The sequence below is a fragment of the Pezoporus wallicus genome, unplaced genomic scaffold, assembly GCF_028554395.1.
Source record: "Pezoporus wallicus isolate ANWC-B61680 ecotype Strahan unplaced genomic scaffold, APGP_CSIRO_Pwel_v1 contig_4131, whole genome shotgun sequence".
Taxonomy (NCBI): Eukaryota; Metazoa; Chordata; class Aves; order Psittaciformes; family Psittacidae; genus Pezoporus; species Pezoporus wallicus.
In genome coordinates, this window is record NW_026641950.1 from 248,063 (window position 1) to 270,228 (window position 22,166).

The window sequence follows — 22,166 nt, forward strand, 5'->3', positions numbered from 1 at the left end:
AGAGGAGGTTATTGAACACAGTGTGGATTAATGATGGAAATTCTACAGTCTGGGCCATTCAGGGATCGGGTTAAATTACCCTAACGATTCCTTCTGGTCTTCACATCAGGAAGTTTATTACTTTGCTGACATTGGTGTTACTGAGGCTGTAGTTAGACAAGATGGTAAACCTGTTTCAAGATGCTTATTACAAGATCAAAAACCCTGTGGCCATATGACACAAAACACTAAAACAACTTCAGTCTGTCAGTTCAAATTTATTCTAAATATTTTGAATTCTTAGTACAACTTCAATCTGTCTTGACAGATCAGTTTTTAGCTCATCCTGCCCACTCTGATTTTATGCCGAATACACATCATCTGTTTACCCGTAGCTGGGATAAAGCCTGGCATATATCCATACCCTGTACTCTGGCTAATTCTTCAGAAACATGCCCATGCCTCATTCAGATCAGATTTGTCCCACAGGCGGATCCAGGAGCACACAGATCTTACTGCTGTGGAAGCACAGACCATGTGCACCCTGCTGACAGAAATGGTGTGTGATGGAAAGAATCTAGGAAGAAAGTAAAAGTATAGAAGCTGGAGGAAAGCTGATGAGCAAAAGAGAGTGATATCTGACTTAAAAAGAGAAAGAAAGAAAGAAAGAAAGAAAAAAAGAGAAAGAAAAGCATGTGAAACAAAAGATGGGAAAGCCACACAAAAAACTGCATGCAATACAAATATGGTTACACATAGTACAAAAGCTAAAGCATTGAGAATATGGATTAAAGGTAACTCAAAACTAGGCAAAAGGTTAATGCACACTTCAGAACCTGATGAAGGAATTACTGGGTGAAAATCTGTGGTCTATTTTATGAAGACCAGGCCAAATAGAGTCAACCTTTCTGCTTTAATGTTGGTTGATCATAAGTAATCGCAAGTCACTTTGGTGAAGCAGTCTGGATTGCACATATGGACTTCAATGTATTTTTACTACAGCTCTGAAAGTAAGGCTGTACAGCTGGAAACAAAGAGGAAGAATGCACAGATAAAATGGGAGGACTCTATCTGGAGGAGATGAAGAAAATCTCATTAAAAGCTAATGAAAGACAATTTAAGAGACTAAGGAGATAAAAAATACCACATGATCTCATTAAATTAGTAATTGAAAAACTCTTGAGAGCAAATTTAGACTTGACAGATTTCTAACTCTTTTCCTTCCTCTAGCCAAATGTATGCTTCTTATGGGTGCAACTGCTTTGTTTTGGGTGACAACAGTTTCACCCCTGCATGTAGACATCCATTGCAGCTTTCCTGTTGCCTAATGAGCTTGCCAAAGTTGAAGATATTTAAGTAATTCCTTCTTAGAAATAAGTGCGAAAGCAGCATTATTAAAAAGTGCAAAAGCAGCCTCATCTATGCATAGTTAAATGTCTTTCTATAAGAAAAGATCACCAAAGTAATATCTGATCACTGTTTTCTGACTGCCTAAGTAGCAAGAATCATAGAATCATAGAACGATTTGTGTTGGAAAGGACCTTAAGATCATCCAGTTCCAACCCCCTTGCCATGGGCAGGGATGCCTCACTCTAGATCATGTCACCCAAGCTCTGTTCAACCCGGCCTTGAACACTGCCAGGGATGGAGCATTTACCACTTCTTTGGGCAACCTGTTTCAGTGCCTCACCACCCTCACAATATAGAACTTCTTCCTTGTATCTAACCTGAACTTCCCCTCTTTAAGTTTGAGCCCATTACATCTTGCCCTATTGCTACAGTCCCTGATAAAGGGTCTCTCTCCAGCATCCCTATAGGCCCCCTTCAGATACTGGAAGGCTGCTATGAGGTTTCCACACAGCCTTCTCTAAGCTGAACAGCCCCAACTTCCTCACCCTATCTTCATACAAGAAGTGCTCCATTCCCCTGATCATCCTCATGGCCCTCCTCTGGACTTGCTCCAACAGTTCCATGTCCTTACGTTGAGGACACCAGAACTATACATAGTACTGCAAGAGGAGATGTGTTTTCAAGACCACAAAATCTCTCTTATTTAGAGATAGCAACATAACCACACATTATCACTCTCTTCATTTACAGGACAACTGCCAGATACTTTCTCAAAAAGCATGCTTTTTTAATTTTTCTTTCTGCTTGAGAAAGAAAAACAATTACTTAGCAAATGTAGCATGCAGGTTGGTCTAGAAAGGAGCTGGAGGCTAAATGAAAAGAGAAATAGGTAATATAAAAAAGGCATATAAGCATGAATAAAACTGGTTGAAATCTGGAACCTCCATAATTTAGTGGATCCTAACATAATTAAAATTTAATTCTGGTTCAGAAAATTACTAGAAATGTTCAAAAGGGTACTTTCTTTCCTTGCAGCTGAAACAAAGATCCAACTTCCAAGGGCTTCTCTGGCTCCTTACTTTTGAGAGCCCAAGATTATGCACCCTGTGCTGTCCTCTCAAGACAAATCATCTACTTACAATAATTTCAGGGGTTTTGTGAATTAAAAAAATAAAGGCGTTATTGTGCAGAAATGCAATGAATGACAGTCTCTCTACCATGCACGTAAACAGCAACAGGATTCTGCTCTAATTCAAAAAGAAGTGGCAAGGGCAGCCTATTGGTTGCATCTCCACTTCTTAAAAACAAAAGTCATAGAATCATAGAATAGTTAGGGTTGGAAAGGACCTTAAGATCATCTAGTTCGTCCTCAGATTTATGAGTTTGACACTTGATGTTATGGACAGTAAAAGAAAGTTTCTGCAGGTCATAACTGCAAGACACCAGTCGGATCTTCCTTTTCTGCATTTACTAAATGAAGAGGGTGTGAAATGAGCTTGTTAGCCTTTTAGTGATTAAAAACAAAGTTAATTGTGATGGCACACTAACCACAATTATGGCAATCAACTCTAAAATGAGAATGAATCCTTAATATTAGATTCAATTTTGTTAATGAGAAACTGGATTTAAGAACTGTTACTTGATTAACTAACCAAGAGATGCAAAGAAGCAGGGAAAGCCTGAACATAATACACCACCTAAATCCTTTTGGGAAAGGGTAAATATTATGATATTAAGCAGTACACAAAAAGCAGCTGTGCTCTGCAGCCACTTGATACTAAATGCATTTGTGTAAGAAGGCACACCAGGAAGAGAAGGCATCCGATCAGGAGAAGCAAGGGGAGGTTGTATCTTAGAGCAAGCAAACAAAAGCAACAGGATACAGGTGTCAAAAGCCCCTGGAGGGAGGAGGCAGAGTTCCAATTTAAGTGTTATAGGACACCATTAATCTGTCTCTATAGTGGTGCTCATTCATGGCACTGCAGGTACTGCCTTGCATAAAACAGTAATCTTCACAAACCTTTACAAATTTCACTTATCCCCAGACTGTGGCCAGAGATAACAGGGACCTCTGAAACTGGGTGTCTAAACTCAAGCAATACTTGCTTTCCAGATAATGGCAAAGACCCTGAAAGCACAGGATTTTTTTCCCCGATCCCATTCTTGCAATTTCAGCACAGTGAGCACATACAAAGGTGTCCCGATCATTGTGCCTTGGGGAAATCCTGTGGGAAAACTGTTTATGCTGTTATGTAAACATCTGCCCATGCAACACACACTTAGGCTGGGCTATCCTATTGTTCAGGAAAGTTGTGTGTGTTGCTTTAATGTAATAAGTTATTATGAAGGAAGCTCTTGCAGACTATATCTGGGTTCACTGTGCTCACAGTTCTCAGGTTTGCATTTCCTAACAGCACCAATTGCATTAAAAACAAACAGAGGAGCTCCATTTTGCAAATAAGAAGCAGCAAAAAACAGTGGAACTCTCTCAGGAGTTGGAGACAAACCAGCACCAGGACTCATGGTGCTCTTCAAAGCCACTGGCGGCTCTGCTGCCACTGACCCCAACACCGTGGAGATCTCTGATACAACTGCAGCAACGCTGGGAGAGCGGTGCCCTGGGTGTGCCAAAGACCTGCTGGGGCCACAGGACTGATGTTTTAGCCACCCTTACTCCTGGGGGCATTGCTACCACAGCCGGACTTGCCACTGTCTTTGTTGCAGGTTACTGCTGCTCCGTGGCGCCACATGACCTGCTTAATTGGAATTCATGATGGCTTAGGTAGTGGCAATTTGGATTTAACCTACAGTGTTTATTCGTGAATTTTATCTGAGTTGGTGTGATCTCAATAAATGGCTTAATCTACAGTTTTCTTTCCAAGTTTAATAAAAACCAGCCTTAATTGTCGTATATGTAATTTTTCTTGCAAAGCGTCTCTTCCCACAGACCCCTCCGTGAACTAGGCCATAGCTCAGAAAAGATAGATGCCAAATTATGATACAGAGAGAGACATCTGCAGATATGGATTTTCTTTGTTTTCGTTTTATGCTGGGGAGCAAACCCTCTCTGAAGCTCTATAGCATGCAGACATCTAGTGGTTAGATAATATAGTGCAATTAAATATTTTTACAGGACACCTGTACAAATTTCACACTGTCACATCATCACCTGAAGGTCAGACACCTCAGGTTCTGTTGGAAACACATTGTTTGCCTCTCTGCAAGTCCTTTTTTCATTCATTCAGCCCTCTTCACGGGTATTTGGAGATGCTCTGGCCTCATGCATTTCTAGGATTTCATTTTAAATTGTGAGGAACTAGGGTGGTCAAAACATAAAATGCCAAGAAATCAGGAAGGTTTAAAATGCTGAAGCACATCTGCTAAATCACAGCCTATAATTTCACACTGAGACTCATGCACTTGGTAGTCATTACTGGCTTCCCTGCCAAGAGCACACAGCTCTCAGGGTTTTTTGTGTTTTTTATTTGTCTCTTGAGTAAACATCTCCTTATCTATGTGAATTACTACACATTTCTAAGCCATGAATAAATCTTTCCACTACCTTTGGTTTGCATCCTTTTTCTTTTTGCTCAGCCACACATATATTTACCCAAATAAAGAGACCAAACCTTTTTCTAATTATGATTCAAAATAATGAAATTCACTTCAACTGAACTATAGTGCATCAGGAGAAAAAAATCAGGTATCTTCACAATGTGAGGTTAAGCACACATTGCCTAGTACTGCTTTATACCTGCTATTTAAAATACTGCTGACAAGGTGTGTCATATGCCATTGTATGTGCTTCACTGACTTATCATAGCTTTCATCTCTTTCATGCTCACCACTGTTAGATGTTTACATGGGAGGCTCTTCAGAAAACACTGTTTATAGTGTATATTTATATTAAAGCTCAAGGGAGGCAAAGAGTTTATGGCTATGTAAGATCAAGATGTTTTTGTCTCCATCACAGGCACAAACATTACCTTAAAGAATAAGCACAAGAGTTGCCTGTGCACTTGAAGCTCCAGCCTTCTGAAGTGCTTTACTATTTAAAAGAATGGAGTTTGTGTTATGACCTTATTTCTTTGTTGTCTTCCAGTGGGTGAGTAGGGAAGGTTACCCAAAACATGGAATGTGGTGAACAGTCAGGATCAGGGATAAGGATTGGTACCCAAGGACAAACAACCAATTCCCTCTAATTCCCTGGCACTTGTGGGAGAAGGGCAGGAGAGCAGCAGGCTTGGGGAATAAGTCGTTAGACATGGTTTCTAATTGCTGATTTAGGAACTGGCTTGAGTCAGTCAGCTGGATTTTTCACAACCCAGAATGGACCATTTCCAATACAAGCGAGTTGAGATGGAAATACAGAAGGAATATTCTAACCACATCCCTGCTAGAGAAAAGAACACTTAAGGAAGCTTCTTTATGTTGTTTTTGCTTCATGCTCTCTTTATGCTTTCTTTTTTCTTTGTTATTCAAGGCTTAAATAGCTCACTGTGTACTTTACAGAGCAAGTTATTTTCAAGTTTATTTACTATTTCCCCTTACTATACTCCATCTTCATTGTTTGCCTGATATTCTGGGCTAACAGCTTCTGGATCAAGATGGGGTTAGGCTCTGGAGAAGGCCAAGCAGAAATAAAGAGCTGCCACAGCCTCTGTGCATAGCATGGTAAGAACACTGGTGAGAAGGACTTGAAGATACTGGACAGAAAGGCCTCAAAATGCTCTGAAAAACTAACTAATGCTCAAAAGCTCTGAAAAACTAACCTTTGCAATAAAAGTCATCTATTGCAAATTCATCAGGGAAAAGACTGATGAGGTAACCTGACAACTACCTTCAATGAAGGCTGGATGTGGTTCTGGGCAACCTGATCTAATTGAAGATGTCCCTCCTTACTGCAAGGGGATTTGAGTAGATAACCTTTGAAGGTCCCTTCCAACCCAAACTATTCTATGATTCCACACTGAGTCAGTGCTGGGTTTCTAATTTTCCAAATAAGGTCATAACAAGTTCTGGGCAAAGACCACATGTGTTGCAGGTCAACATGAAGAATCTCTAACTGGCTGACCGCTGAGTCTTTTTCTTATAGCCGGCATCAAATAGATAGCCAGTCTGTGATGACAGAGGAATCCTCACATGATACAGGGGAGAAGGCATTTGCAAAGTGAGTGTAAAGATAAGTTTATTAATACATTTGAAGCATTCAAAAGAATACTGTAACAGAGAAAGTCCCACGAGAAAAATTATTATGTCTTGAGCACAAGTCTCAAACAGTATCCAGGTCCTTTATTCACTATAAAGGACCTGGAACTGAATAATGGATAATGGGAGGGAGAGAACGGAAAAGGACTTTTAACACATGTTGACTAAGCAAATGGAAAAATATCCCATCATACAAATACCAACAGTATATGTACAGTACTGGTGGATGATGTTAGTCAGTCTTCATACTGAAATTTATTAACTATAATTAGAAGTTCTAAAATTCATTTTAAATTGTCCTTGGTTTAAAAATAGCTTTTCTATATATAGTATTCTAAAGACAGGAATGCACACAGAGATGTATGCTTACAATGACAGGGTTTCATAATCAAATGTGCACATAAACACTTAAAAACACATCCTCCATGATCCAGCCTCAGATGTATTCTCCAGCTGCACAGCACTGATGTTTAAAGGAAAAACCCACCTCAAAGCTAACTCCATGGCTGATGATGCCACCATGAAACTCTGCCAAGGAGGAAAAGACAGGACAAAATTTGTCCTGTTTCCATGATCCTCAACCCTAAGAGAGGGTTTTCCTCTTTTCCTCTGCAGCCACCATTCATCATGAGGATCCCCCACTTCTACAAGGAAGGAAGCTTCTCCTCATTCTCATTGGAGTTGATGTGACAACCATGAGAGGATTAATTTACATAAAGCTATTACTACACCGATGCTGTGCCCACCACTCAATGAATGTAAGTCTGAGCTCATGGCAGTTGCCCCCTGGCAGGTTCTGGAGAATGATGTGTATGACTCCTTGTGAAGCTGCCTGTGCATGGAGGGATCTCCCCCTCCTCATTGCTTCTGCAGTCTCAGCAAAATTCAACTGAAATTTCTTAGTAAAAATATTTTTTTCCCTTATGTTGCGCTGTTGTTAAGCACTTTTAATTCTTCAGCAACAGTAGGCTTCGATTACCCTCTAGGATTCAAGAACACCAATGAACCAACCTTAAGAGACAGACAGTAGCCAGGGACCACTCTTACTTCCTCTCAGACTCAGTGTCCTAGTTCACACCTGTTTCTATACACAGCTACCATAACATGCTTGTCACTGTAATGTCTGGGATCAAGCCTAGCCTTTAACACACACTGATTTATGCCTGGTCACTTCCTAGGTGTATTTGGGGTACAGGCCTAGTATTCATTATTGCTCCAGCTATGCCTTGATTTTCACACAAATGTGAGAGCCAGGGCAGAAGGCAGCCATAGGGAGCCATGGTGCTTTCTAAGAGGCTCCTCTGATCTGAACAAGATCTGCCCATCATCACAACCCTGAGTGCAAAGCACACCACACCATAGTCTGAAGTCAACTTAAGAGCTTAAAGCATCTTAAGGTTTCTGGGGACCTCCAGAAAACTACAGAGGAACACAAAGAATACATCACCTGCAGGAGGAAGTTCAACAGCAGGCATCCTGCCCTGAGTCACCTGCCTTCTCCCAAGAGCTGGATTTCTTCCTACAGTTTACCAGAATGCTGCAGGTCCAGCTTTTACCTCATGAAGCACATAGCTGCTTTGAAGTATTATTGCCACTGATTTCTGGATCAACAAGTGTATAACCCACTCAACACCTCTTGGAAATTTGTAATTCACATTTCTAATAAATCTATACAATTATGTGGAACATTACAGACACAAATACTTACCATTAAAAATACTTCCATAGAAGTATTTCTTCATATATCTATATATATATATTCATATATACGAAGAAGTATTTCTTCGTATACCTTCACAGAAGATAGCAATCTGATTCAGAATTTTAGCGGCTGTAGGCTTGAAAAGGAAATTATTACACTACCCTCAGAATGCCTTTATCAGTGTTTATGATTTCTTAAGAATACTAATACAATGGCACGCATGTGGAACTCTAATTGGGGAGTAGCAGAGCCTTGCCACACTCAATAAAACCTCTCATGGGTGCAGTGTAACTGAAGTAATATAGAGAGCCCTTCCTGGAAACTCCTCCCTGCAGACTTCTACCAAACCCAGAAAGACTAATTTAACTTTTCACAACATACCACAAATGTGGTTTGACCAATCTGTAATTAGAATGGGTGTGCTTCATGAATGAATCTGTTGTTATAATTAGATCTAGTTCTAAAGACAAAATACAGTTATAAGTATTTTTACCGCTGGGGTTTTTTTCCTCTTTCAAAGCCCAGCCTAGAAAAAGTCTAAGTGTTGAGACAAATTTATTAAGCTCAGTTCCTCAGTAGTAATATTTATATGACCAGCAGTTCACTGTACAAGGCAATGCAGGAAAGAACAGCAAACACAGGAAGGGAGCACAGGAAAGGGAAACCATCGACTTTTTGGTGGAGACATTACATCACTCGCTTTGCAACGTATCTGTATCGCAGCCCAAATAATGTCAGCCAGTTCCAAGATAAGGAACATGTTTATTTAGAGAATAAATCTAGTTAGATAACATCATAATGTCAATATTTGCCATATTAATGTTCCTCTCAGTTAATACTCAGTAGTTAATAATATATTGTGTGCAAAAGGAAAAGATCTTTCCAATGAGATGTGCATATAACCAGGGATTGCCAGGTTTGGAACATGGTTCACTCTGCTTTTTGGAGGGCTCCTTCTTTACTGGTTGCAAAGAGATAGCAATAGGTCTTCAACTAGCAGAAACCAATTGACTCCCATCTCACAGCGCTTTGTTTGGGGGTTGGTTTTTCTCAAGGTTTTAGTACCAAGCCTGACAACTAGGACTAATAATCAGGCTCCTGTCAAAAACTACAGACGCTCCAGCCAGGCTATTGCAGGCCACTGCAGCCAACTTTATCCCCTGTGGCAGGATGTGGACCGGTGGGAGGCCAGGCTCTGGTGACCAGCATGTTGGGGTTGGGCTCTAGCTGCAGCTGCCTGGGCTGTCATTGATGAAGGAAAAGGGACAGAAGCCAGCAAAGCTGCTACATGGACATCATAGAAGTGGTGGGGACATTGAAGATGGAAAATGTGCTTTTGGCCAGCACTGAAATCTTGAACCTCTTCACTGGATAATGAGGCTACACTTCATTAAATTTGGGCAGAAGGGAGAGAGAGACTTTCTTAAACATAACCCTAAGACATAAAGTTTCTGTAGGCCCAAGGAACAACCTGTCAATTGCTATTCTGCTAAGCCCAGTGAACACAGATGACTTCATGGTGGGCTGCATGCTGTCCATTTTCTATGCATTTATTGCAATGCATGCTGTCAAGGGCAGCTGTGTGCCTCTTCAAAGCAAGTACGTGTTTCTGCAGTACAGTTATAAACACATGAATAGTGAGTAGTATCCACTCCCCCTCACCCAGCTCATGTGTTGTGGGTGGGTTTGTCCTATTGTTTCTGCCGTCCCTAATACAGCTCAGAGAATTCGTAACTCATTACTCAGCAGCAGCTCTTTCCATAGCTGTTGATGAGATGGATTAAGCATGCCTTCTGACACTGCATTTACCATGGCCTGGTGATGACTTTGTGATTGATGACTCCCTAATCTGCTCCAAGGGAGTAATCTCTCCTTTGTGAACCCTTGGTTTGCATCTCCATTGTGGCCCCGCCTGCAGCTTGCCATCTGTGCCTCTGGTGTTCTTCTGCTCACACAGGTCCCTACATAAACCTGCCCTCCTCATGCTAGTAAAGTGGACCTCACTGAGAGCTACGTTGATCAAAGCTACTGCCCACCACATTATTACTGACTCTCCTTCAGATCATTCAGCTCTTGGTGTTTTGCAGGAATCAGAAGCTATGAGATTGACTAGCTGGCTTTGACTACAGTTCCCTTATCATCTGCTGTGTCAGAATGTGTCATGTGTGGCCCAGCATGACAATCCCCATGCTGTGTAGTGAGCTCAGGACATGCAGAGCAGGTCCCCTGACCACCATCCTCAGTAATGTACAGAACAAATGGAACTGACATAATTCACAAGAGAACAAAGGCTGATCATTTTCTGCCTGAATTGAACATTTCTTTGCAAAGTTCCATGAATCACCAAGTAGAAAACAATCCAGATGATTCTGTTTATTGTTATATTGGTTAAATGTCCTTATTTCAAAATCAGCCATTATTTCAGTAAGGTTTCTAGTAATGCAAATGTCATTCAGATTTATTTAGATAAGCCATGTTAAGTGCATATGTTTGGCATAAAAATGCTCCTTTCTGCCCAGAAATTAATTCTGAATTTGTATAATGCTATCTGTGAACAAACAATGCTTTTATTAGCTTTATAGAATGCATCTCCCCTCTACAGACAAGCTGGTTACTAACAGCACAAGAGATGACATGGAAAAAAATTAAATCTAACATTTAAAACAATAATGAGTATGTCTACATATTAACATTCATACCAAGCTTAAAATTAGTACTATTTGGATCACAGACTGCTGCTGAATGCTGTGGTAAAGAAACTATATAAGCAATGATAATTACCATTTAAAAATAGCTAACAGTGTGAATTGGAAGATTTAATGTGTTTTCTTCTTTTAATGTACAGCCCCATTCCCAGAATTTCACTGGACCATGTGGACAGACCAACTGTCACAGCTGTCTATCATGGCTGAATTAGATGAAGAGAAACAATACAGGCTTTGTGGTTCAACTGAAGCAGCAGCCTCAAAAGTTTCCATTTCTCATCTGAGGGCACTGTGGGAGCATTGTCTTCCCCCTCTCTGAAAAGAGAATGGAACAATTATGTTACTGAAATTCCTCCACAGTGGGTCTGAAAGACTGTTTATGTCCAGCCAGGGAGAGAGGGAAAACTAAAAGCTGGGATTTCATGACAGCAGGTGGGGGCAATTTCAGGGTATATACATCAGTGACATAATGGTCCTGATTCTTCTGTTTTAGGGTAAAGCCAGTGCTGGAAGATTTACTAGCAATGGAGGAAATGGCAATAAAAATGAAAAGTTAAATGCAGTGGTAAAATTACTAACTTGAAACAAAGCTTTACAATTGGCTTTCTGAATCAATCAGGTAATTGATTCCCATGTGGAGGGCATGGCAGTAAACTAGAAAGGAAAATATATTAGTCACAGATAGATTTTTAACAGTTACTATTTTAGGGACCCTACCAAGTGAAGTGCTGAGTATGCAGTTTTCATCTAAGTCAGGTGGGCTCAGGAGATAGAAAGCAATCACTCAATTTGTCCCTCCTAATAGCAGCGATATTCGTATTCATTTGCAGCAGAGATAAATCAATACTTGGTTTCATGCAAACACATATTCATGTGCTTTGGCTTAACCTTAGGAAACCAGCTGCTCAGGTTCCCAGTTCTTCATGTTTTTTTTTATAAAGATGTACCATAAAAAACCATGTAATAATCATAAGTTATTCTCCATCTCTGGAAAAACTCAACATGTTTTTCAGTGGGCTACTGATACAAGGGTTCAGGGACCCATTCCCTCCCTGAAATGAACAGAAAGTTTCATCTTGCATGGACAGAAGATACTGGATCGGGAAATTAGACTGCAAAATCTGAGTCAGGAAGCTCAAAAGAAGCCAAACCCTGTGTTCTTAAGGTTCTGTGTAGGCAAACTAATGCTGTGACACAGTGACACTTTCTCAATCTCAATTAGTACTAAACTAATTAAGAAAACTGTTTTATACACTGCAGTGAGTACTATCTCTTTTTGTTCTTGGATAATCCCTAGTGTGATGTAAGGGTGATTGAGTATCTAATTACTCCTTAATTGAATGCACATTTTGTACATTTTTCACTAGTTCAAGCTTAATGCTTTTAGTCCAAAAATCAAAGTCAGTGAAATTAAGTTGAACCAGGATTTGGGCAGCTATTGTATTAATGGATTACTTTTGGAAAGGGGCCTAATTACAAGCCAGCCTGAAGATTTCAGTTGTTTGCTACAGAAATACTTAAGATATCGTCTGACAGAAGACTGATCGCATACATTGATAGTGTTGTTATTCATGTCTACGTTTTGTTCTTGTTTAAGAGTAATTTTTCTCCTATGCTAAATTAATAGAACTGTTCCATAATATTTGTGGTCAAGTAACACACTATTCAGGCTAAAGGTTTATGTAGATATGAAGATACCTGCTTCCCTTACTCTTCTGAAAAGTTTTTGGAAATGTAGTATTTGAGCTACAATTGTACAAATGGGCGAATGTATTATAATCAATCAATCAGGAAACTGCCTAGATGCCTTGCTTGTTTATAGATCATATTTCTGCCTCTGAAATTTTTTTTGTTTGGGTTGAGTCCTAAATATATTAAATGGAGTCCCACTGCTTCTGGTGGAGTCCTCTACAGATCAGAAAACCATCCCCAAAGAAAAGCTTCCAGGATCAGTGCCATAAAGTTAGGTTCCTGGGAAATCTGAGAGCTATTATTACACTACCCATGGTTTTTAAATAAATAAATAATAACAAGGACAATCAAAATTCAGAACTCATCCTCAGAATGTAAAACTATCACTATCTTTCCAAGAATACTTATTTCTAATTCTTTCATATAAAAATTTTATGTACTTATATTCCTCACCTAGATTTTTTTGTATAAAACCAGGATAAATGCAAGACTCTCAGAAACTCTCAGAAACAAGCAGCAGCAGGAGCAAAGACAGGACCAAGGTGGTATATTTTAAAGAACCAAAGATTCCAATGTTTGCCTAGTAATAGACAGAACACATTTAAAAAAGAAGATATATGAAAGCTTCAGTGAAAAGGATTATTTTTCAAAGTCTTCCAGAACTGTTGAGAAAGTACAAATAAACGGACTACAGAGAAATGAAATAGGATGGCCAAAATCATATACCTTTCCATCTGATAGGGAGAAAATAAGATGCCTCACTGTAGCAGCCTTAGGTCAAGATCACTATATAAGATCAAAAACTTTCCTCTGCTAGTTAAAAGTAGTCAATCTGCTTTCTGGAGAGCTTTTCCACCTCTTTTGAATACCATAATACTTACCATTATTGTCTCACACAATATTTCTATTTTTTTCCTTCTAGAAGTTTCTTGCCTTCTCCTCCTTAAGTTTAATCAAAAAGCTTAACATGTTAAAGAAAATCAAAGGACATGGGTGGCAAAACCAGTTTAACACTGGTTATGCATTACTATTATCTTATTCCGTTCTAAAAAGAGCACCTGAAAATACAGCCAGACATGGATACAGAGTGTCACAGAAAAGAGAACTGACCACCTTACCTATCCTGAAACACTGCATTCCTTCCATGACCAGGTCACAACCTACTGAGTCCACATCTAGTTCTGTGGCATTTAACAACATATAGCTACCTAAAGTGTACCTTTGATTCTCTTGACCTCTGGGGATGTCTAAAAATCTTTTAAAAGTTACAGTAAGTTTTGCTGTGCAGCACTGCTCTGGTGTTTGTCTTAAAATGTTGGTAACAACAGTCACTACTGGTATTCTCTTGAGTGACAATTATCAGTTGCAAAAACATTTTCAATAACCAAAATAACTCATCTGGTTTTGTTTGCTATTTATTTTCAAAACATTGCTATCTGCTTAGCAAGAGTCTTTTTGCATCCCTTCATTGCACTGCTTTTGTCCACATAAAATAATTAGAATTACAAATTCCTATAAGAGTAAGGACCTGGGACTACCTGGATCTTCATTTTCAATGGAGTAAAAATGCTCTGCTTTAAACTCCCTGTGTTATTTCATGTAGGTAAACCAGAGTACACTCTCACTGCCTAAAATGTACATTGCTGAAGGAAGAATGCATATTGCAGGCTTTCCCCTCTGCTGTGGTTAGACACATGCATCTCCATGTCCTTCTAATATCCTTGACATTTGAGAGCTGTTACATTACTATATTTCACATGTATTAATCTGGAGTCTCTATATCTTAACAAACAGGTGTATTTTTATCAAAGATGATTTAAGCTTCCTACCATTTTGCCTTACCACTAATTTGCAGCATTTTCCTCATAACTGAAAATAACATGGCAGAGCTTCAGTGTGTGTTCAGACCCTAACTTTCATGTTGAAATTGCCAATAAATATACTGTGAAGATGTCTTTATGACAGGCACTCCTGGCTACATCATCACTTCCCAAGCAGCAGTGTACAAACTATACATGGTTTATGGCAAGCAGCTGGAAATTTTACTCTCAAAACCCTTTACATAAAAATGCTGATGATAACAGTGCATTGTGGATAGCAAAGAATGTGTGATACTGACAGAGACTCACAGGTCACGAAATTTGGAAGCCCTTGTCAGAATGAAGTATCTCACTTAAAGCATAAGCAGGGGTCTAATTCCTAGGCTACCTTGTGATATTTTTAGCTTTGAAAAAGAAGCACAGTTATTTTGTTTCTTCTTTGCTTCTTCTTCAGCATGCTAAGGGATTTCAACTGCTTCCCACTCCATCAATATTTGTGTATTTCTAATAAGAACTCAGAAGAGGATTGAACAAGGACAATTGCAATATGGTACCAATTCTGGAAACAGAAAAAACTCAAAATGTTTTTCTTCCTCAGAAAAAACTCAAAATGGTTTTCTTCCTCACTTAGGGCTTGATCACTCCCTATACTAATGCTCTGGCCTGGACACAGCATAAATTCCTACTACAGCAGTGAACAAGTCTGTGGCTTTTGGGCCACCCGTGGCTACCAAATAAGTAAATTATGGCTCCTGCGACAGAGGTACATCACACAAACAAGCATGTTTTGTTATTCACTAATTTGAATCCTCAGCAGTGGGAAAACAAGTTAGGCTAAGAAGATAGGGTTCACAATCTCAGAGCACATTACATTCCCTGCTATTACAACAAAGTAGTGGGAAGCAACCTGAAAAGGCACCATCTTTAGCCATTCCTGAAGCTCCTGGTCCCCAAACGGTCCAAAAGTTTTGGTATGTTTCAAGCAGCTCTCCAATTATGGTGTGTGGCCCACAGCCGTCTGTACTATAGTCACACACTCACGTGTAAGAACATTCTCAAGTACTCTGAAGTAACAGCAGAGTGTTAGACACTATACAGAAGATCTTAAAAACAAGAGAACAATAGTCAGTTTTATTGATAACACGAAGTTCGGTTTCAAAGACAAACTCAGCAATTAAACCAGCTACCTTTTAAGTACAAACCCTAAACTCATGGCGACAAAGAATGACCGATGAAAAATCCCTTGCTGCAAAGCAATATAAATACTCCTATTTCATCAAATCTAGGAAACTGCTGTTTGTATTTCTAAAGAACAAGTGTTGATAATATCTGTGGTGGCACTGTTTTTTTTTTTTTAAACAGGAAAAAGAGAAGAATGGTCATAGTAGCCTAACGATGCATAGCTGCTGAAAGCTCCCTCCATCTCTGGATCTACACAACAGGAAAGAATAAAATCCCTAAGTGTTGGAAATTCCGCAGAGCAATGTGTTTGTGAACTTCAGGAACTAGAAAGGCTACCAGTAAACTAGACTGACACATATTGATTGGTATTGCAAACTTCCATTCAAATGTGAAGCTCACTGAGATCTGCTTAGGTAAAAAAATACAGATCACAGCATTGTGCCACTCGTCTCCATTTCTCAAAGGCAAGGCACAGCTCCATAGCTCATGCTGTACCTGAATGTCCCTTCATATTCTATAATCGTTACTAAACAATTTAAAGTGCTGCAAAGGGGAATGCACCACCACCTGTTTAGTACTAGTTCGTTCCCACTGGCAGCACTGATGCCCTCTTCAATGTCCTATGGAAAGGGCAACATAGTTTTGCTGCCACAAGAGCAGCTCAGAAGCTTCAAAAGCGAGTAACTTGCACTCTCCACTCACTGAACGCAGCAGTCACTGTCACCACATTGCCCTCTCTCCTTATTCTGAAACTAATGATGCACCAATTTCTGCTTAGACCTCTTAGTATCATGCAGACAGTCTCTGAAGTATCAGGCATGAAGTCTGTGTTCCTCCCACCCTAAATTATTCCTTCCTGTTCCTCAAGCCTAGCACAACCTTGGTATTTTAATGATGTTGTTTATTTTCTTTTCTCTAATCTTGAACGTACAACTAGGAAAATAGTAATCATATTAACAATGGCTTTTAATCCAAACTCATTTCTGCTATCATAATTTAAAGGAATATTAATTTATAAGGATGAATTTGCAGCTACTTACAAACTGAAGTCTACCAAATACGTATATGTATATGTATGTATGAATGTGTACATGCATTTGTGAATATAAAAGGAGTTTCTGAATCAATCACAAAAAAAATTTGTTCAGGAGAACTGGAGTAATGTATATAGGAAAATGGTGTAAGTATAAGCCATCACCACACTTGAAGGACAATTCTTTATTTATGGATACAAAATAAATTGGGTCTGGGATGTGCACTTTTGAGACAACACATTGGAGATCAAATTCTTTAGTAATTATGCTCAGTGGAAATTTTATTTCATCACTTTCCAAAGAAAATATTCTTTCAATATTATTTTAGCAAGCTATTTTTTAGAACTAGCTCTTACTGCCTTCTATTTAAAGAATCTCATTGATTTCAATGACTTCTGTACCAGGCACTTATTTTATCTTCTCTTAATAAAGGGGAGCAATGACATTTAACTACCCTATGCACTGAATCATGCTTATAAAACCTGATTTATACAGGGATGAAGACACATAGGCATGCCAAAATGAATTTAGTATCATTATCAGTTCAAGTTGATATTCAAGTGCTTGAAATCAGACAACTTGCTCATTCACAGACAAAGCTGTTTCAGTGATGTAACAGAAGAGAAAGGCATGCCTATCAGATCAGCTACATGTAAAGCAACAAGGATTAAAGAGAGGGAAATAAATCCATTGGAAAACACAAATGATGCTGGCTTCAGTGGAGAATGTGCTACTGAAAAAGAACCTATCCATTAGGTATGGTGGCAAGCCCCAGAATAAAATAGCCTGTTGGAATAGTCTCAGTTCACATGTTTAAAAACAGTGAGCCAGGACTCAAACTGCCAAAAAAAATAGCCTTTAACAAAAGGGAATATTTAAGTTTTTTCTCACTCGATTTCCAAGAGTGGTAGTATTTGTTGTCCCCATTGTTAAGCTTTGCTGTAAAACAATAAGAATTACAAATCTGATTCCAAGATCCCCTGAGGCTATCAAGAAATAACCTTATGGCTCTGAGTCAAGTATGAAGTACCAAAAAAGCTACTGGCAGCACTGAGGAAGTCACAATTTTATCCTTTCTCTCTTTTCTTTCAGAAAAGGATCTAGGAGTCCAGGTAAACAGCCAGGTAAACATGAGTCAGTAATGCACCCACACAACAAAGGAGAACAGCCTCCTGTGATGCCCTAGGAAGAGCACTGTCAGCAGGTGAAGGGAGATGATCTTTCACTTCTGCTCAGGACTGACGAAACATCCAGAGTACTGGGTCCAGTTCTGGGCTGCCCAGTTCACAAGAAACATGGACATACTGGAGTGATACAATCAACAGGCCACAAACATGATCAAGGGATTGAAGAACCTGTCATAGAAAAAGAGGCTGAGAGGCTAGCCTCAAGAAGAGGTGTGTCAAGAGGGATCTTATCAATGCATGCAGACAAGTATAGAAGACGGCACCGGACTCTCGGTATCCAGTGAAAGGAGAAGAGGCAGTGGGTACAAACAGAAATACAGGAGATTTCATTTAAAATTAAGAAAAATCTTTTTCCCTGCAAGGGGGGTCAAACACAGCAACAGGATGCTCCAAGAGGTTGTTCAGTCTTCATCCTCACAATATTCAAAGCCCAGCTGGACATGACTGGCAACTGCTTAGAGCAGAGGATTGGACTAGTAGATCTCCAAAGGCCAACTACGACTATCTCAACTACAGGTATTCTGTGCTTTTATTGTTCTTCATCGCTAAAACTGAACTCAATTTTTTCACCTTCCATGTAACTTCAGGAGAGAAAGGGATGCAAAAGCTGTTGTATAAGGAATGTATTCCAAAAACACCCAGACAACAGCGTCCAAAGGCACATTAACCCCAAGCTATAGGAGGGAGATCCATTTTTGGCAGAAATGCAGAGCCAAAAGAGGCCAACTTGACAGCCACAAACTGATTTTAAGGCCCACTGGGTTAAAGTGAGCAGTGAAGCTACAACATTCTACCCAGTTTATGTTCCTGAAGGCTTCCTTTAGAGCCTGGCCAAAATTTATTCTAGAACTAGAGAGGGGTATTTTTAGATCTGGGCTTTTCCATATCGAAGGGGGCAGGGGGAGAAAGCAGTTCTTTACCTGAGATAACACACCATGATATATCATGTTTGTGTCAACTCTGCCTTCATGTCGACACACTAACACAAACTGCATCAAAGATCAACATAAGGCATTTCATCGGAAGCCACAAAGGGATCAGTTCTGTCAGGGTTTAAATTAAGGCTGAAGAGCAGATGTTCTGAAGATTTGTCATCATGGCATGCATAAAGCCTGCATTCTGATTCAGTCAAAACTAATTAGACCTTTCAAGCAACCTCTTTCTACTCCTGTGTATATAACACTTATGGACACATTTGTATCCATCTTTCCTTGACAGAGTGACAAGGTCATGGAAAACTAATGTTCCTCGAGGTTCTTCAAGTGGCTGTACCACACCGATTTGGAATAATAGAAAATATTGAAACCTTTACTGACAGGAGTTCCAGCAGCCTTGGCAGAGGAGCATCATGTCAGAAAAGAAGTCCACCAGTGTGTCTGTAATTGTATATATTCAAGACATACCAGAGCTTCAAAATAAAAGGTAATCTCTTTGAAAGAAAGAAATTATTCCTCTTGGATCACTATATAGATGCTACCCTGCAAACCATTACTTCCCCATTTGCTACTGAGTCTTCATCACAATATTCAGTCAATGTCAGCAGTCCTAGCTTAAGGACCATTACCCATTCCTATGCATGAGGGAAGGTGTCTTCTGAGGATGTCTGAGATCTCTGCGGGAAGCTACAGTTCCTCAACACCTTCCTTCTGGACAGAACTGTGTGAGGAAATCACTACAAAGGAAGTAGAATTGTTTTCTTTCTCTCTGTTTGAATAGAAAAAAGGTGATCAAAGCCACACAATTTCTTTTTAGACTTCATTCTTCTGGCTCCCCAAAGACAAATTCAATAGCAAGGATATACTGTAAACCTTTGATTGGTTCAGTGCTATTTGGACCGATGCATCCAAAACTAAAAAGAAGACCTGGCCAAATGAATTTCTGATAAGTAATTCAATCAGATATAGAGAGCCAAATGCCATTTCTTCTGTGGGCTACACAATGCCAGAAGTCACAGTTCTTTCTCTGTGCTTAGCATAGCCCTACAGTAAGGACTATTACTTTACATTAAAAATTCCATCATTTGGGAATTAAAACTGCAGATTATGTGAACCATGGCCAAGATAAATCTTATTATTTTAAACAAATCTTTATAAGTATTGGCAAATGTAACAAAATTTCAAACATGAAAGCAAAAGGGAAATTTTTACATTTCAATTCTAGCATTGTAAAGGAAACTCTTTCATGCTGAAAATTCAAACTCAGCGTGTCAAGTAATTTCACTGTTACAGACTTGAATTACCTGCACTGGCCTGAGGGCATTATTCACTCTCTGAGAAAAATTGTACTTTAATATTGCTATGATTTTCCCGAGTAATTTTTATGCAGAAGCCGGGATGAATTTGAAACATCCATTTCAAGATTAAAGTGATGACATTTGGTGACTGCAGAGAACCATGTAATTGAGAATTGGGCTTAGGGATGTGCCCAAAATTAAATAGCAGAATGAGAAAACAGTAGTAATAAAAGTACCGATGTTTTGCTTTCTTTGCTTAACTTCAGGGGTGTGGATATTAAATAGGGTTATAAAATACAAACAAACCCTCATTTCAAAAATGTTTAGAAGGATACACTATATTGAATGCTTATGCTACATGGAAAGACCATGAAATTGTTGGCCACTGTCCCAGCCTATTTAATATTTCTTGTCACGTGCAGGAATAAAGATAATCTTCCCACTCGCTTTTAATGGATCCATTTTTGGAAGCACGAAATTATCAATTTCTTTTAGGCATTATCAGCTGCCCGATCATTTGTTAACTTCATATCAATATGGGTGCTGGGCCCAGAGCATGCTCTGAAAAGGATTAACTCCATAACAGAGTTTCATGCGCACTAAGGAGTTCCATCATTGACTCAGATACGGCAAAAATTAATGTACAAATAGATGTCCTTACCCAAAAGTGTTCATCAAAAACCTTCCAGAAGCATGCTTCCTTTCCAAATTCTCCATTAATTAATTCTCTTGTGAGCATATAGCTTTGAAGAAATGTGCAGATAGAAAAACTGATACTTTTATATGAAAATATATCAGTAAAATAGGGTAGAGTACCCAGTGTCTTTATTACCTAAATAAAGTTTATGGTAGGACAGTAGATGAAAAATTATACTATGTTAAAAAAGTAGTAGAACTTTAATTTAAAGAAAGCAAGTTAATAGATCCATTCTTTTCTTGAAGACTTCCTAGATCAGCTGTCTTACTATTTATATCAAGTTGAAGCCACTTCATTACAAAATGAGCCATAATTGTTAGTGTCTTGGCTCATTAATTTCAAGGTAATGAATTGTCTTAAAATCATGGAAATGGTAAGGTTGGAAAAACTTTTTAGATTGATTCCAACCATTAACCTAACACTGCCAAGTCCACCACCAAACCATGTTCCTAAGTGCCACGTCTACACATCTTTTAAATACCTCCAGGGATGGGGACTCAACCACTTCCCTGGACTTTAAAAATCTCATTACAAGGTTCTTCATTATAGTACAACATTGGTTAACTAAACATAATGAGGTTTAGGCATAAATGTTGAGCACTGAGGGAATGTATCTTGCAACTGATAGAGGCTAGGGGAACATGACATGGGAGGTTTTTAATAACTGAACTGCGGATGATGTGTACTGAATAATAACTGAACTGCGGATATATGTCTTAGCTCTTACGCCTTGAATTCAATGTAATCCTTAAATTCTTGCTCTGTGAGCCAGTGACGGCTGAAAACATCACTGATGACACGAAGCAGCAACTACTTCCGTGAATGAAATATATTAGTCATGACAGAAGTTAATTAGTTTCTTCTTGCATCTGCACTGGTTTTGCCCAAGATTCAGTCTTGTTGGGAAAGAACAGCATTGTAAAGCAGGGAGAAAGGATCCAAAAAAAAAGCCTCCTTTGAGAAGTAAAGGCTTCCTTCCAGAACTACTACCCTGTTTTTTAACAGGCAACACTAGAAATATTCACCAATGACTGCTCTTCTAAAAAAAAAAAAAGTAAGATATCAACTACTGAACTAACCTCAGTATATACTGTGCGGTTGCTTACTGCAATAGGAGAAATTTAAAGCTACAGGAAGTAACTGTGATCTGTGAATGACCCACTGCCTACTGAAGACACTACAAATATTTCAATTCACCAAATTGTATATTAGATTCCAGCCACTAAAGAACCTAACAGTAATCAAACTACTCCAAGAACCAAACTATTATATCACAGGACAGAACAAAACAGTAGTGTCAAAATTTATGACTGTGACAATATATCATAACATCAGCTGAAATAAACTCAGTGTGTTTTCTGCTTTAGCTAAAGATCC

The 22,166-nt window shown here is 39.1% G+C and overlaps 1 protein-coding gene across 2 annotated transcripts in view; it reads right to left on the reverse strand.

The window, feature by feature from the left end:
• Window positions 1-10,597: 10,597 nt before the first annotated feature.
• CA8 (carbonic anhydrase 8) overlaps window positions 10,598-22,166 on the reverse strand; it is a 49,518-nt gene continuing 37,949 nt past the window's right edge. For both annotated transcript variants that reach the window (XM_057426179.1, XM_057426180.1), the window contains one exon: window positions 10,598-11,259. Coding sequence is in view for 1 of the 2 variants with exons in the window: in XM_057426180.1 (XP_057282163.1) it covers window positions 11,221-11,259 (39 nt within the window). In the remaining variant the exon portion in view is untranslated. The remainder of the gene's footprint in view (window positions 11,260-22,166) is intronic.